The sequence below is a fragment of the Anastrepha ludens genome, chromosome 5, assembly GCF_028408465.1.
Source record: "Anastrepha ludens isolate Willacy chromosome 5, idAnaLude1.1, whole genome shotgun sequence".
Classification (NCBI taxonomy): Eukaryota; Metazoa; Arthropoda; class Insecta; order Diptera; family Tephritidae; genus Anastrepha; species Anastrepha ludens.
In genome coordinates, this window is record NC_071501.1 from 88,157,774 (window position 1) to 88,176,074 (window position 18,301).

The 18,301-nt window shown below is 38.6% G+C and overlaps 1 protein-coding gene across 1 annotated transcript; it reads left to right on the forward strand.

The window, feature by feature from the left end:
• Window positions 1–1,315: 1,315 nt before the first annotated feature.
• On the forward strand, window positions 1,316–17,121 carry LOC128863802 (UDP-glucosyltransferase 2). Its single transcript, XM_054103155.1, has 4 exons — window positions 1,316–2,283; window positions 14,771–15,204; window positions 15,398–15,614; window positions 16,591–17,121. The coding sequence occupies exons 1-4, from the start codon at window positions 1,607–1,609 to the stop codon at window positions 16,883–16,885; spliced, it is 1,623 nt and encodes a 540-aa protein (XP_053959130.1). The 5' UTR covers window positions 1,316–1,606; the 3' UTR covers window positions 16,886–17,121.
• Window positions 17,122–18,301: the final 1,180 nt, after the last annotated feature.

Below are 18,301 nucleotides of genomic sequence, written 5' to 3' on the forward strand. Positions count from 1 at the left end.
TTTTTAACAATCACTGCAAAGGTTTTAAGGGCTATGTTGTGAAGGTAAACACTTGAAATGTTATTTTGTTGTTTTTGTTCTGACACCATAAACATTCGGGGAATCCTGCTGAAGTGACAGACCTTGGCCGGTTATAAATCCGGGTTGTTTCGGATACGTAGAACCGAGTGTCGTGGGGAAGGACTGTCGTGGTTGCTGTCTCTATGCGGCTGGTTTATGTCTTTGTAAGGCAGAGGCAGACATAACCACCACCCAAGAGATATGAAGTATGGGGCAAAATAAGACGTTTGAGGATTTCTAAAAACATTTTTCCATAGGTTTCTTTAAAAAAAAATATATATATATATATTTTATACTTATTTTATTCATGTAAAGAGATTCTAAATGATATTCGAAAGACATAATTGCATTACCACACATCATTTTTTGGTAAGCCCAAAACGTTCATTTAGAGGCTAGAAGTGATCTGAAATTGATAGAAAAGTGGCCAGTTTTTGCTGGATAAATATTTACTTAAAGCTGAGACCGCAGCGTAAAATTTAAATAATAATTAAGTTATAAGAAAGTGCGCAACTATAAACCTGCCCGAGGTATATTTCGCTATTTTTTTTTTTTTTTATGAATTACGCTCATCACGCGCACGCATACTTATTTGCATTTGTTTTCTTTTTGGGAGCGAATGCTATTGTCAGAAATTATTATTAAATCAGAAGTCGGAAATTTATTTACCGACTAATTCTTACGGAAAATAAAGTAAACGGAACTAATAATCACAAACTTCATTATCAGCAATTGAAATACATATGTATATTTAATTTGAGTCGTTAAATAACTAATCTTCAATGAATCTTCATCAATATCAAATGTACATGCATACATACATACATACATACGTGTGTATATAAAAACAATAATAATCAAAATCAGTTCTCATGCATGTCTCTTTGATTGCTCAGCATTTTTGTTTTTTTGCGAGCCCACCTAACAACAATTGTTACGGTATACTAAAATGAGTAGGCAAACACAATTTTATTTACAGTGCCAATACATTAATATGCATGTATCATCTGCTATCAGCGCTGAGCGCACTGTGAGGAAGTTAAATCTTTCGGGAATAATAAAAAAAAGTTAAAATAAAAATGAAAATAAATAGTATGCCGCAAAAGAGTGTGACGATCGTGCTAACATATAAATCGTACATTTGTAGACATATGTAGGTGTGTAAATATATTACTTATAAATACGCGTATGCACAAATATACATACATACTAAGCATATTATTCGTTCTGAGGGAAGAACGATCTGGTTTGCTATTGCGGTCAGTGACTGCGCAGACAACAGCCAGAACGTAGGCCAAACGCGGCGGCTAAATTTTTGACTTGTTTGGTTTCTCCGATACGTTACGCGCCCGCATATTCCATTAGCAGACGCAGTAAAATTTTTGTCAAATTTTCCTTAAATAATTCGTATAATAAATTAAGATTGCAAGTCCACCCTAACCGACTGAGAACCTTTCCAACAACAGTGTTTAAAAAAAAGTCACAGACAGTGAGACAAAATCGATAATTTATTTAGTGATAGTTTTGTGTGAATAAATCAAACGCCATGCAAATAAAAAGCCAAAGCAACAACAATACAAAAACAATGCTATTGATTTATTTTTTGCTGGCTATTTCAGCTGGCCAAATACAAACAGCCGCTGGCAGTCGCATTCTCGGTATATTTGGCCACTTTGGCTACAGTCACTTCAAAGTATTTTACCCACTTTTGCGTACATTGGCTGAGCACGGACATCACGTTACTGTGGTGACCCATATCAAAGCGCCGAACAACACCAAGCCTGCCAACTATGAGGAGCTGTTATTGGTGGGCCATCAAACAGCAAATATGGTTACTTTCAATGATATACTACCACGGCGTCCGCTACATTATCTCCTCTTAGAGGCAGAAATATTGCATAGCGAGGGACAGAAATCCTGTGAACTCTTATATGAGAGCGGCCATGTCGATACGATTTTGAAACTTCACGAGCAACAGCCATTCGATCTGGTCATCACCGAGTACTTCAACACAGATTGCCAGTTGGGTATTCCATACTTACTGCAAGTTCCAGTCGTGGGTTTAAGTAGCTGTCTATTAATGCCTTACTACTACGATCGCATTGCATTGCCTGATTTTCCTTCCTATGTGCAATCAGAATTTGTCGGCTTCCCGGAAGTACTTAACTGGCATCAACGACTGCTGAATTTTGTGCAAATGAAGGTGATCAAGAATCTTTATCGGTAAGAAATTTACGTTTGTTAGCAGTTAAAATATAGGTTGGTAGAAAAGTATTGAAAGCGACACCTCTGAACTAGTTGAGGAGCCAAAATTTATATGCATTTTAATATTTAAATTTTTCGTGCATTGTTTACAAGTAATATGAAGTTGACGAGTCGATGAATTTTTAATCCGCAATTCAGAAAAGTCTGATGAAAGTGTTAAAAGTAGCTGCTTTTTCATTTCGAACTGTGCGTGAACTACGTATGTAGTCTGCAGAGAACTATGTAGTATGTACGTCGAAAAAATGCGATAACACCATAAACCATTAAAGAAGTAAAGGGTAATCAATTTAAAGGTATCGGCCTTTGCTTTGAATGCCTCGTTGGAGGACTTCGGTCGGTATCTCGTGAATACCTTTAGTAATGTTGGCTTCCAATGCCTCAATCGGTGGTTTGCTGGTTTATCCAGAAAGTATTTAGACTTCACATAGTACCCCCACATATAAGAGCGTATATCAGACGATCTTGGTGGAACTCCACCAGTCCAAGACGAGAGATAAGATACTCAACGAAATGACAACGCAGTAAATCCATTGTTTCACGGGCTGTATGGCAAGTAGCGCCATCCACCGTATTGTTGGAACCAAATGTTGTGGAGATCATAAAGCTTCAATTTCCGACATCAAAAAGTCGTTTATCATGGCGCGATAGCATTCGCCATTCACATTGTTCAATTGGCGCCAACCTCGTCTTTGAAAAAATAGGAGCCGATGATTCCTCCAGCCCATAGGCCGCACCAAACGGTTGATTTCAATGGATGTAATGGCTGTTCTTGAATGGTTTCGGGTTGCTCTTCAGCCCAAATACGCCAATTTTGCTTATTGATGTAGCCATTTACCCAAAAATGGGCCTCATCGCCACACACCATAAATTGGCCTGAGCGCACTTTTCCCAGAGCGTCGAATTTCGTAATACAATTGTACCGTTTGTAAACGTTGTTGGAAAAAGTACCTTCGATCTGATCACCCTTTATATGGTATTATTTGTGAAAATCCGTGTTTGACTAAGCGTAAAATTGCCAATACCATAAGTATCTTAGTTGAACGAGCATTCCACATTTTACCTAAAGAATTACATATGAAAAAAAACTGTTCAGAAATTTGGTGGTGACATACATTCGTTGAGAATTTAACAAAAAGTTGTGAAAGAATATTTTGCAGGGCTTCGGAAAAATCCTTAAAGCGATGGTATGAAGCGATTGGAGGATCAATGGAATAAGTGTATTGAAGTTGTGTGAGATTATAGGTCTGTTCATGCAAAAATTATCCAGTAACTTAAGAACATTCCTTTAGAAATTGTATTGTTGTGACAATCACAGCTCTCTTCATATTTTCCTTGCTTCCGTCTATGCATTTAATATATGTATGTGTATGAATTGCCAAATTAGTTAATAACCAAGAAATACAAGTATAAAACACAAAACATATCTTCAATGTTTTCGATTTGTAATTCTGTGGTTCAGAAGTGCACACCTCTATATTTCATTGACCGATTTGTATTTAATATATGGCTTGAAATGAACTTTATACCGTTTATCTTTCTTTCTCGTTTTTAATCACCATTTTGACGTGATAACGTCTTATAATTCGATTTAGCCGGCTGCACGCTCGAAAAAATGTGTCGTTATCTTGCTCATTCGTCGTTATCTTGCTCATTCGTCGTTATCTTGCTCAACCGCCGTTATCTTGCTCATTTGTCGTTACCTTGCATGAACTGCAAGCGAAAGCGCGGAACGAACGACAAAGAGCACAACCGGCCCCCGTGTTCGGCAACGTTCGACATCTGGCTCTGTCCTACTTGAGTGAGCATATATATGTATGTATATGTGCGTTTGTATATAAATTCACATATTTGTATTTGCATATGCCTTCTTCCTGTGTGCATGGTAATGAACCATTTCTCTGTTCAGAATAGGACGATGATAGGAAAAGTAGGAAATGATATAGGGTGTTTCGAGTGTAATGTGTCTTGAAAAAGGTAAATCGATGATGTTGCCTCTTAGTGTTGTTGACTTATTAACGTCTGATGCACAATCGAAATTGAACATATCTTTCATGAATTTGATAAATGTTTCGTCATTTTTCACGTTTGTGTAAATGTAACTTGACCTATTCCATTGCGATTCCTTTTACCCCCTTCTCTATATCCATATAAAATATCTATCAAACAAATAAAATTAAAATTTTGTTTTGAAAATTGCAACCATTACATCAGTATTTTCTTATGACGTTGTCACGTTAAACTATCGTCAGTAAACGGACTTTACAGACAACCTCTTTTTTTTATTCAAATTTATAACTTTGACTCAATTCGCAAATTTAAATACGTGTTTATTTTTACTTTGCGATCAGCTGTTTTCCTCACTTGCAAATTCTTACAAGTTCAAATGTATCCAGTAAAAACTTGCCAATTCCCCACAAAATGAAATGTCATTTTGCTCTCTCACTTTCCCCTACTTTGCTAGTTTTTTGGATGGTTGGTTGGTTGGTTAGAGTGGTGATTCATCCTGAATCCAACTAGCGCTTCCGCACCATTTTGTTGCCACATCCTCGTTACCAAATTGTTTAATAGTTATTTGCAGCAGGACTATATCCAGTCTGTGCGGTTTAGGAACGTTATTAGGTTGTTGACGTCTAAGCCAGACAGTTGCTCGAGACTCTCGAACAGCGGTTTGCCCAGGGTTAACATTCTGTCCTTCCATAGGGCAGGGCATTCACAGAGGAAATGGAAGATTGTTTCCTTTTTTTCCGGTTGTTTACAACTATGACAGTATGTGTTGTGAGGGATGCCCATTTTGGCGGCTTGTTCTCCGATAGACCAGAAGCCAGTTATGACTGCCGTAAGTCTACAGGTGTCCCGTCGTTTCATGTTTATTAATGTCAACGATTGCTTGAGGTTGTAGGTGGGCCATAACGTTCTGCTAATTTTGCATTTCGTCTGGTCTCTCCATCTACAATCTGCAATTCGAAGGTATTTTAGGGAAATTGCATTCTTGACCGCACCTAGTGGAGTGAATACTGGTACTGCAAGAGCGCTATTCAAGGCAGATCCCCCTCTTGCCAGTTCATCAGCTTTTTCGTTACCTTCTATATTCCGGTGTCCCGGGACCCAAATTAAGGTTACTCTATGGTTTTCACTCAAGTTGGTGAGGCTGTTCCTACTTTGCTCCACCACTTTAGAGGTTGTTATAGTCGCGTCCAGCGCCTGGATTGCGGCTTGGCTATCCGAAAGAATAGCGATATTGCCCTTAAAAGAGAAATCTGCGATTAGTAACCTACAGGCTTCCCCAATTGCTAGTACTTCCGCTTAGAAGACGCTGCTGGTATTAGGGAGACGCACAGATTTTTCAATTCCAAGTCTATGAGAATATATACCAGCTCCAACACCACAATCCATTTTACTGCCATCTGTATAGACTGTGGTATCGAAGTTGTTTAGAGAGAATCCCTTATTCAATTCTTTTTTAGATGGAAAGAGTGTGGCAAAATTCCTATTGAACGTTACCATCGGGACGATGTAGTCAGTCCTCACCGAGGCTAACTGAGTTTGTCGCAATAATAGACTAGCGTGACCATAAGTTTTTCCTTTCCAGCGACCCGCTTCATTTAACCTAAATGCACTCATGGTTGCCGTCTTCTTTATATGTAGGTCTATTGGAATAACGTGTGTCAGTGCATTGAGAGCCTCTCTAGGACATGATCTGATTGCACCGACCGTTATTGCACAGGCTGATCTTTGTATTCTACCGAGTAATTTGGTATTGTACTCTCTCCCTAGAGCTTTCCACCAAACTACCGAACCATACGATAAAATGGGTCGTATAACCGCCTTATACAGCCATAATGTATGCTTAGGTTGAAGACCCCATCTTCTTCCTAGCATACGTTTGCAGGCATATAAAGCAATTTCTGCTTTCCTTACCCGTTCTTCGACGTTTAACTTCTAGCTAAGTTTGGAGTCCAAAATTACCCCTAAGTACTTTGCACTGGTTGATAAAGACAAAGTTTGTCCGTTGATATTTGGTAGGGTAAAAATTGGTACCTTGTATCTGGTGGTAAAAAGCATAAGTTCTGTTTTACGCGGGCTTAAACTTAGCCCACATCCTGTGGCCCAAGAGTTAAGCTCGCCTAACGCCCTTTGGATGATCCCACTGATCGTATTTGGGCACAGTCCTGACACCATTAACACCACATCATCAGCGTACGCCACCACTTTTACCCCACCTCCGTCAAGTTTTATTAAGATTTTGCTGATCACACATAGCCAAAGAAGTGGAGATAATACCCCCCCCTTGTGGAGTGCCCCCGTGGACCTTCTTGGTTATGTTGATATTACCCATATTAGCTTTGATTATCCTGGTTTCTAGCATGGAGATGACCCAGTTACTAATGCAACTGTCCACCTCCAGGTCTATCAACGCCCGTTGGATGGCATCTGTGCTAACATTGTTAAAGGCGCCTTCGATATCCAAGAATGCCGCCATGGTATAATGTTTGCTCTCTAGAGAGCCCTCTATTGTTCCGATTACCTCGTGAAGCGCTGTCTCCGTAGATTTGCCTTTAAGGTATGCATGTTGTGCAGTTGATATACCAGAGCTCTCCATGGTAGGATACAGTCCAAGGTTTCCTGTAACATCTTTGGAATGATCCCATCTGGCCCCGGAGACTTAAAGGGTTTTTTGGATACATGAACACCAAACTTTGATAATTTATAACAACAAAAATTGTTACAAACTATTTCCTATATGAACACATCAATAGGTGCACAACACGTAATTAGAGGCCACTTGTCCGTTATCTTCAAATACAATATTGAGCTCTTTTTTAAGTTGCAACTCTGATATTCTCTTATCAGTTAAAATGCGGTTTATAAAATTAGCTAAATATTTTGTAGAATCGAACAGGTGGTTATCAAAGGAAAAATGAATATATTAGTGGGATTTAGTTGAAAAACATTGTTTTCAAAATGCTTTGTCTATAGATAAGTGCAAATATGTGCATGTCTCTCAAAGATAAGCGTATATATATTTTCCCAATAGCCACACATTTTATGCACTTAGCGGCAATCAGATGTAGTAAAACCCTGTTAAGACAATAGAAACGACACTCGTGGTTTTTTCTACTGGTTTTACGATTAACTCTGGGTTGTCTAGTGATCTTTGAAAGGTTAAAAGTTTTGCTTTTCTCAAAAGCCTTCTACCTACGTATGGAAAGTTTTCCTTCGCCTCACCTTTCCCAAGACTACCAAAGCAAAGATGGTTGCCAAGAATGCTGATCACATCTGACGCTTGAACGATGAAAAATGACAATCAATCCCACAAATTGCCTTAGTGAATTAGCTTCAGAATGTGCTTAGCTTATATGCAGTCTCTCGTTATTTTCCAGTCAACTCTTAGTGAAATATTCACCTATTTTTTGATGGTGGCTTCCATGACTGAAATGGAATGCTATAACTGGTCAACAAAATCTGTTCTCGCTGTTTAATTACACGCTCTGAGAGTGTCGATTTGTGGTTCGATTGAAGGTGCAAAATTCTATTAATGTAGTTGGTATCCATATCTCATTCGGACTATGAAAAATACATTATGTCAAAAAATTACAGAGAATTAAGTTGTTCTCCGAGCCGTTTGATACCAAACTAAGTATCAGACAGGGTGACCCGCTGACGTATGACTTCTTTAACCTGATGCTGGAAAAGATCGTGTGAGCCGCAGAACTTAATCGCTTAAGCACAATTTTTTAGTCCAGCCTTCAAATCCAACGCAGAATCTCTCTTGTGCTTCTTTGGACTAAGTAACTCGAGCAAGGAATTGAGTATTAAAGACCTCTTTCGACGAACAAAACTAACAATTCATAAGGCTCTCATCATGCCCGTCCTAACGTATGGTGCAGAAGCTTGGACGATGACAACATCCGATAAAGCGTCCCTTGGAGTATTTGAGAGAAAGATTCCTCGAAAGATTTTTTAACCTTCGCACGTTGGCAACGGCGATGGAACGATGAGCTGTATGAACTTTGAGGCGACATAGACATAGCGCAGCAAATAAAGGCCCAGCGGCTTCGTTGGCTGGGTTATGTCGTCCGAATGGATACACACGCTCCGGCTCTGAAAGTATTCGATGCGGTACCAGCTGGTGGTAGTAGAGGAAGAGGTTAGGCCTCCTCTGCGTTGGAAAGATCAGGTGGAGAAGGACTCTGCTGCGCTTGGTGCATCCAATTGGCGCCGTTTAACACGAGAAAGAAATCACTGATGCGATTTGTTAAACTCGGTCAAAATCGCGTAAGTGGTTATCGTGCCAATCAATAACAAGAAGAAGATAATTTGAAGAAGAAGAATGATAATTTAGAAACCGGTTTAAGGCAATGGAAATTTAAATAATAAGAGGTCAGACGGTAAATAATAATCTTATCTGGGAGTGAGGTAGCTTTTAAGAGATTGAATTCGTAGAAAAAGATTAGATTTGTGGAAAATACTCATGGTTTTTGCATTTTGCAGCACGTTGACACGCATCTCTCAAGGCGACGCTTGCCGTGTGTAGCAGTACAGGTATCCCTCGTATAACGCGATAGTTACGTTCCAGAAGAATTGCGCGTTATGTAATTCCGCGTTATCTAAAACATAGTTTTCATATAAATTTGGGGGTTATGTTCCAATAGGTTTTTTTTTAAATAAAATACATACAAAATAACAGATGCACATATATTTCAACTCAATACTAAAGTTCAGACTTTATAATACAATTAAAAACACAAAACAAAAAGTTTGAAAACAAACTAAAACAAATTAAAGGTTTATTAAAAACTTTATTGTTATTCTTCAAACTTCATATGGTAATTAATCTGTTTCACTGTCTTCAAAGATCTTTGCGCGTGGGCGTTTTGAGGGAGCAATAGCTTCATCAGAAGATATTTCTTTAACATAGTTTTCGCTATTGGATAAGAAACTAGTTGTGGGACCTTGTGGTTCTTCTACTGGTTTTATAATTGCAAAATCTGTTATCAGTTTTTGGTGGGTGGTTTTTTTAAGCTCCTTTTCAATTTCGTAATAAGGTGCTAGATTAATATCTATTCTATCTATCTAAGGCAAAAAAGGGTAATTCCCGGTTTACATTAAAAATGCATTACATATTATAAATATGTGGTACGCAAATTAGTGTTACCAAACTTTATAATTATGTATTTTCCCCTTCGCATTATATAAGCCTAAATTTCGCGTTATACAAGAGATACCTGTATTTATGTGTAGTAGTATGAGAAGTGCTAAGCCAATTTCAAAGGAACAACTCACAAAATATCAAAAGGTCACAGAAAGCAGAGCCACAGCAGAAAGAAGTTTCATTACTCAATTATTTAAACCAAGTGGAACTATTTTGCAATGCCAAATTTATTGCTTTATTAATTCGAAATGAAAAGTGCAAACTTATTTAATAGCAAATTCGAGATATGCCAGCTCGTAATGAGCAAAAGTTGAAATTGAATAAAAAGTTTAATCCTATGGTGGAAGGCATATTTTAAAGACACGTTTTGATTATCATACAAAGTGACACAAAATTAATCATGCCATCGGATTATTTATATTTTTTACAAATAGTGCAGTACGTCAATCATAATTGAAATTTGTGAAGTGTAGAGCTGCTGTATAAAAACAGACAAGCAATGGCGGGCGTAAAGGTCAAAAGTCATCACTCAATATAATTTCTTTATTTATTATTTTTTTAATTTTATTTCATAATTTTCAAATACAAATCTGGACGATTAATTTTGCGCCACCTGAAAATTCAAAAATTCCATCACGCAAAATCATTTTTTTTTTTGTTTTTTTAATTTTATTTAATAATTTTCAAACACAAGACTGGATAATTAATTTTGCGCCACCAGAAACGTCAAAAATTTAATCACTCAAAGTAATTTTTTTATTTAATTTTTTTTTAATTTTATTTAATAATTTTCAAATACAAAACTGGATGATTAATTTTGCGCCACCTGAAAATTCAAAAAATTTCATCACTCAAAGTCATTTTTTTATTTAATTTTTTTTAATTTTATTTAATAATTTTCAAAAAGAATTTCAATTGCAAATCAACAACAATCCAAGAGAATCTACTACCAAATATGGAACAACAATAGATGCTGTATTTGTGATATATCTTGATAATATTTCATCCAATACTTTTGTAACGTACTTTAGTTATCATCGGCCAATCGTCACAATAATACCGGCAGAGGAAACATCGAATATAACTATTACTGAAGTCACAGATGAAAATATTTAAATTGTGGCTTGATATTAATATCGAATTTTGATATCATATGTAAATAAATTAAATAAAGTTATGTAAAGTTTCTGTAAGAAATTCGTAATACTTTATGTTTTCAATAGGCTATATTTAATTCCTGTAATAATATTATCTTTTATGCATATTGCTTGTACACACACGATGTTTCACATCTGCCAGGCGTCCCATGACGGCTCACATTTTGTTTTCTTTTTCAAATAGTTAAACTATCACTTCGAGTTTGAAATTTTCAGTCGATAGTAGACTTAAAAGACAGATCGCGGTGAGAACTTAAATCGATTCCAGAAAATTCGTTTGAAAGATATTTTGGTTTGTAAGTGATACAATAAATTTGAGTGAATAATAAATATCTCATGTTGTTTTTTGAGCAATTACCAGTAGGTTTTTGACAGATGTGGGGTGAAAAATCCTCCACTAGCCGATTTTTATTACATTCGATTTCTTTGAAAAAATAATTGTTCTAGTATTTTATGTGGTAATATACATGCTTTTGACACACAGTGTACTATATTTTGCAAAATGCAGCATGAAATCTCTTTTGTGACACTTTGTATACAAAAGTATGGCCAGCTATTAGCTTTTTCGAATGAAATGAATGAACAAAAGCAGAAGACAATGCTTCTATTTTTTTTTATCTACACACATATGCATGTATGTATGATGTATGTATGTAGGTGTACGAGTATGATTAACTACTTTTGCGACTATTACGCTTGTGAAAACGCAGTCATTTAAACAATACCTGGCTTTTATATCAGCATTCATAAATAAGACTTAGTGCTTTTTGATTTTGCATTAACTGCTGGCAATGACAATTATTGTTGCATAATTTCCTGATGTACATACAGACATTAAATTTATGAACATTTCACTGAACTACTTATTTATTAAGAAATTCGAACGTTATTTTGGCTCTAACCCATATACACTCCAGGCGCTGTACTCTTCTTTTGTTCTGCTGCTGCACTGCTGTTATCTGGAGACCGCTGTTATCGATTGGAGAGAGTACAGAAAATATTCCTACGTTTTGCTTTGCGTTCTTTGACTTTTTCAGAACCGATTCCATCTCATTCTTTATTAGGAGTAATCTTGGACTCCAAACTTAGCAGGCAACTGAATATTGAAGATCAGGTAAGGAAAGCAGAAATTGCTCTGTATGCCTGCAAAAATGCTTCGAAGAAGATGGGGTCTTCAACACAAGTATACATTATGGTTCTATACGGCGGTTATACGACCAATTTATGTTGGTACTCATGTCTCTCACTCTTGCACACGAGTTCGGCCATTTTGAATGTTCAGTTAATTGTTGACAGCTGCTCTGCTAAGCACGTGTTTCGGCTCGTCTTCGATTTTTACCTATTCAAAAAGAGTGATCAAAGAACCTGTGTCAAATTTTGTGTGAAAAACGAAATTAAGTGCGCGAATGTTGACTGTGTCATACGGAGAAGCTACTTTGGACCAAAGTAACGTTTATCGGTGGTAAAAAATGTTCTCAGAAGGCCAAGAACATGTGAACGACGAAAAGCGTGCACTTAAACAACAGACGAAAAAATTGATAAAGTGAAGAAAATGGTATTGGCCAATCGTCGAATCACCGTTAGAGAAGTTGCTAAGGACCTAGACATATCGATTGGCTCGTACCATTCGATTTTTTCAAAGATTTGTGCATGAGACGAGTCGCCGCAAAATTCGTACCAAAACTGCTCAATTCGACCAAAAGCAGCATCGCATGAACATTGCTAATGAGATGTTCGACTCTGTCCGCGACAACCCAAATTTGATCCAGAGGGTCATAACTGGTGATGAATCATGGGTTTATGGTTATGACGTGGAAACCAAAGCTCAATCATCTTAATGGAAGCCGCCGCACGAACCAAGACCGAAAAAAGCGCGCCAAGTTCGTTCGAATGTAAAAGTTTTGCTTACCGTTTTATTCGATTGCAGAGGCGTTGTGCATCATGAGTTCTTGCCACAGGGTAAAACGGTCAATAAGGAATAGTACCTGCAAGTTATGCGTAATTTGCGCAAAGCAATCCGCCTGAAACGCCCGGATTTTTGGAAGAACACAAATTGGCTCTAGCGTCACGATAACGCCCGTGTTCACACATCGTTGCTTGTGCGCGACTTTTTGGCTTTTTGACCAAAAACAACACACTAATGATGCCACAGCCACCGTATTCCCCAGATCTGGCCCCTGTGACCTTTTCTTGTTCCCGAAACTGAAGAGGCCCATGAAAGGACGACGCTACGCTACGATTGACGAGATAAAGACGGCATCGAAGGAGAGCTGAACAAGATAAAAAAAAAAGATTTTTTGAAGTGTTTCGAAGATTGAAAAAAACGTTGGCACGAGTGCATAATATCTCATGGGGATTACTTTAAAGGGGACAAAATAGATATTAATAAATATAATATATATAAATAAAGAATTTTTGAAAAAAACACAAAATTCGCGATTTCTTTTTGAACACACCTCGTATGGTCATGCCAGTGTTCTATTGCGACAAACGCAGTTCCCCTCGAGGAGGTCTAATAGCATCGTCCCCACGTTGACTTTCAATAAGACTTTTGTCACTCTCTTTTCATCTCAATGGAGGAATGGAGTCTCAAGGAATGGAGTCGACACAACAGTCTACACACATAGTTTAAAAATGGACTGTGGTGTTGGAGCTGGTACCATATAATTATATCCTGATAGATCTAGGATTGAAAATTCTGTGCGTCTTCCTAATACTTGCAGTGTCTTCCAGACGGAAGCATTGGTAATAGGGGAAACTTGTAGGCTACTAATCTCAGACTTCTTTTTAAGGGCAAATTCGCCATTCTTTCGGATAGCCAAGCTGCAATCTAGGCACTGGATTCGGCTACAACAAACTGGTGGAACAAAACAGACATAGCTTCACCATCTTGAGTGTAAACCATAACGTTACCTTCATCTGGGGCCCGAGACATCAGAACATTGAAGGAAACGAAGAAGCGGGCGAACTTGTAGAATTGGGATCTGCCGTGAATAACATTCATGCAGAATCGTTGCAATCAAGAATGCAATCTCCTCAAAACATTTACAAATCGCGGTTTGTAGATGGAGGGATCAGACAACCTGCAAAGTTAGCAGAATGTTATGGGCCCACCTACAACCACAAATCTGAAACGAAGAGATGCCTGCAGACTCACGGCAGTTGAAATCCACCGGAGAAAAAGAAAACTACTTACATATTCCACTTACTCTTTGAATGCCCTGCCCTATGGAAGGCAAGGATGTTAACCCTTAGCAAAGCCCTTCTTGAAAACCTCGAAGAGCTGGCCGGCTCAGACGTAAACAACCTTAAAAGGTTTCTCAATCGCACAGACTGGATATAGTCGTGATGAAATAATTGTACTACTCGTATATATATAACATCTTGGTGAATCACGTAACCAACGAAACAACTATCCTATAATTCTATAATTAATTGGCTAATTGTCGTTAAATAACAGACGATTTCTATTGGCTTTTTGGCGCTACTTTTCGTATAGGCTTCGAGGAGAAGCCCAAAATTGGGTTGTTTCATTGCTCGCCTCAAAGTGGGGAAAAGTTGTGTTACGAGATTAACAATATTTTCGACGATGAGAGTATACGCATTTTTCTACATTAAAGCTTCAAATTTTGGTAAAAAACTAATAGTTTTCTGTGTGTGCAGCCAATATATTTATATTAATCATGTCGTGTTGTACCCTCTATAGATTAGGTTAGCCTGTATGGCATTAGGTCACGCATAGACCTTTCCGTCCCTAGCAATACCAGATGGAAACCGACCTCTATGAATTCTGAAAGTACACATCATCTAAGCATAGCTGGGAGATCCGCTTTTGAGACGTCCTCCAGACCCTCAAACAATGGGGCTCCCAGGCATTTTAAAAGCGTTTTTAATAATGCCGAACAAACGCACAAAAGGTGTTCTAAAGTTTCCTCAACATCCTCTCTGCATTTCCTGCATTTGCCCGTATTAGCAATCCCTAACCTGTACGCATATGCAGCCAATAGATTATGCCCCGTTAGCGTACCCTTAATACTTCTGTAGTACCCTCTATAGCTACTTACCCTTATTTGAAAGTAACTTATAATAAACTAAATAATAAATAAACTAATAATTTTCCTTCGTATCTTTTCAGTTATCGCACAAATTATTACGATCGCAAGTTGATCAATAAGTATCTGAAGGTAGATTTCGATGTTGATGACTTTGCACGTCGCAGCACCAGCCTTATCTTGGTCAATCAACATTACACACTCACTGGCAATAAACCGTTGACGCCGCAACTAATTGAAATGGGTGGCATACACATCGAAGAGAAGTTGGCAAATGCCACTTTACCTGTGAATATTGAGAAATTTCTAAAAAATGCACCACCCGAAGGAGTGCTCTTCTTTAGCTGGGGCTCCATGGTGCGCTCTTCCAGCATGCCCGCCGAGAAAGTGCAAACAATAGTAAAAGCACTCGAACAACAGCCATTCAATGTGATTTGGAAGTGGGAGACCGATGATGTGCCAAGCAAAAGCAAAAAATTCCTATTCGTCAAGTGGGCGCCTCAATTGAGTTTGATATGTGAGTATAGAGAGAGAGAGGGAGAGAGAGAGAGAGTGAGAGAGAGAGAGAGAGAGAGAGAGAGAGAGAGAGAGAGAGAGAGAGAGAGAGGGAGAGTAAATACTTACGCTAATACGAAAGCTTACCGCTATTTCGGAGCATATTTACAAGACATTTCAATATTTATGAATTAGTATTTTGTTTTGCCTCGCAGGCCATCCGAAGGTGAAACTATTCTGGGGACATGGCGGCCTTCTCGGCACTACGGAGAATATCTACTGTGGAAAACCACTAATCGTAACACCGCTCTATGGCGATCAAAGCTCAAATGCGCATGCGGCGGAGAATCGTGGTGTAGCCACTATTCTGCTCTACGACGATATCAATGAGAAGAATTTGTTAGCGACGCTAAAGGAGATACGGCGTAAGAGGTGAGTATGCTATTGTTAATACATATGTGCATATAATATATGTATATAGGTATATAATATATACAGTACTGTGCAAAATATATGCAAGAGGAGCTGTGCAATGTTTTTCTGCAGCAAACTAGTTTTTTTCAGAGTTTTGTAGTTCTTTTAGGCACAGAAAGAAAAAAATTGAATAAATTCGGGACCTTTGCGCTCTTGCGCAGCTCGTTTTCTACCCGATTTGACATACATAAAAACACAAAAATCGGTTAAAAAAATCGGTGAAATGAGCCAAAAGCCTCAGTAGTACCAAGTTGCCCTTGCTAAATTCTTTCAGTCAAAGTTCTATGATTTCCTCAATTTTCCTCTTATTTGCTTGAAATTTTGTTTGACTGTTAATTAGAGTTTGCCAGTCCAAAATCTTACAACTTCTACAAAGAGTTTATTTTTAATTGGAAGGACTTATTACGGAAAAGGCGGCCGCCATAGCCGAATGCGTTGGTGCGTGACTACCATTCGCAATTCAGAGAGAACGTAGGTTCGAATCTCGGTGAAAGATTAAAAATGAAGAAAACGTTTTTTCTAATAACGGTCACCCCACGGCAGGCAATAGCTAACCTCCTCCGCATAAAAATATCTGCCGTTCGGAGTCGGCTTGAAACTGTAGGTCCTTCCATTTGTGGAACAACATCAATTCGCACACCACCAATGGAAGGAGAAGCTCGGCCATACACCCAGTTACATAGTCTTAGAAGGCTTATTATTCTTAAATTTTTACTCTCATTTGTCAGAGAATCGACTATAGGAACTTTTTCTGGAGTTGTTATTATTTTTCAATCTTGCCAAAAAATGAGTAGCAAATACATAAATATTCATTTTTACTTCCATATATTTTGCACATACGAGTATATGCAAATTCATGACCTTGCAACAGACTTTAATTTAAAATTGAAATTGAAATTATTATTAATCTACTCGTATATTGCCTTTTCAATAGCTATGCCGAGCATGCCGCAGCGTTGTCGCATATTTTCCGCAATCAAGACAAGAAACCACTGAAGAGAGCTGTGTGGTGGGTGGAGCACTTGTTGCAGGAACAAGGCAAAACGGCACAAAAGCTGCTGCAAACAAAGGCGACAAAATTAAATTGGTTCGTTTATTATTCGCTGGACAGCGTGTGCCTTTTGCTAGCCGGTCTCGCGGTGTTGATATTCATTGGTCGTGCGGTTTTGCGAGTATTGTGCGCGATTTTCAAACAAAGCAATCAAAGTACCAAAGTGAAAACCAACTAAGATAAGAAATGCCTGCATACGCACTTGCTTGCTTTGTAGTCATACTTGTACAATATTTTTGTATATCTGATTTGTAAATAACTCATCCTCAATGCACGTGTGAGTTCTGGAAGTAAACTGTGCGTATATTTGAATCCATCAACAGGAACGAAATGCCTTATCAGCCATATTTATTGACAATATTTATTAACGCACCCTTGTAGAGGTTTCAAAATAAATATATATATTTGTATATATTTCATAAATTGTGTGTTTTTATATGTACAGTGTGCTCTCTCCTAACTGACACCTCGCTTAAGCGGACTCTTCCCATAAGCGGACACTTTTTTCAGTACATACCAGAAATCCTTAAGGATTTTTTTTTATTTTTCTTTTCTGAGCGAACAAACCTCCCATAACACGTTAACTCTCCCACAATATAATTTCCCTTGCCATAAGCGGACAAATTTTGCAGTCCCTTAGGTGTGCGCTTAAGAGAGAGTACACTGTATATCTCTATGAAGATGAACTACAGCTATTTAAAATATGCATTGCAATGCAAATCGCGAAATAAGGAATACGATTTGAGGGCATGCACCTGGAATGTCCGGTCCCTTAATGGGGAAGGTGCCTCTGCCCGGCTGGTTGATGTCCTCGTGAGAGTAAAGGCTGACATCACTGCCATCCAAGAGATGCGATGGACGGGGCAAGGTAAGAAAAACATAGGACCTTGCGACGTTTACTACAGCTGCCATGTAAAGGAGCGCAAATTCGGTGTCGGATTTGTTGTGGGAGAGAGACTTTGTCGCCAAGTACTGTCGTTCACTCCGGTGGACGAGCGTCTCGCAATAATCCGCATCAAAGCGCGATTTTTTAACATCTCGCTAATTTGCGCCCACGCCCCGACGGAAGAGAAGGACGATGCGACCAAAGATTCCTTCTATGAGCGCTTGGAACGTTCCTATGAGCGCTGCCCCCGCCACGACATAAAAATCGTGCTTGGCGACTTCAACGCCAGGGTGGGCAAGGAGGGAATTTTTGGTCCCACAGTCGGAAAATTCAGCCTGCTCAACGAAACATCCGGTAACGGACAGAGGTTGATCGCCTTCGCCGGGGCCCGAAACATGGTAGTCTGCAGCACCAGATTCCAGCATAAAAAGATACACCAAGCTACCTGGCTGTCTCCTGATCGAAAAACGCGAAACCAGATCGATCATGTTGTGATAGATGGAAGACACGCTTCTAGTGTATTAGATGTACGTACGATCCGAGGAGCCAACATCGACTCGGATCATTACCTTGTTGCAGCCAAACTGCGCACACGCCTCTGTGCAGCAAAAAACGTACATCTACCTACGCAAAGAATGTTCGACATCGAAAAGCTGCAATCACAACAGACAGCCAGAAGATTCGCCACTCGACTCTCACTTCTGCTCT

Coding starts and splice junctions, on each gene's coding strand:
- LOC128863802 (XM_054103155.1), top strand. CDS start 1,607: ATGCAAATAAAAAGCCAAAGCAACAACAATACAAAAACAATGCTATTG. Junction 15,205..15,397: donor GCCTCAATTGAGTTTGATAT/GTGAGTATAGAG, acceptor TTTGCCTCGCAG/GCCATCCGAAGGTGAAACTA. Junction 15,615..16,590: donor AAGGAGATACGGCGTAAGAG/GTGAGTATGCTA, acceptor CCTTTTCAATAG/CTATGCCGAGCATGCCGCAG.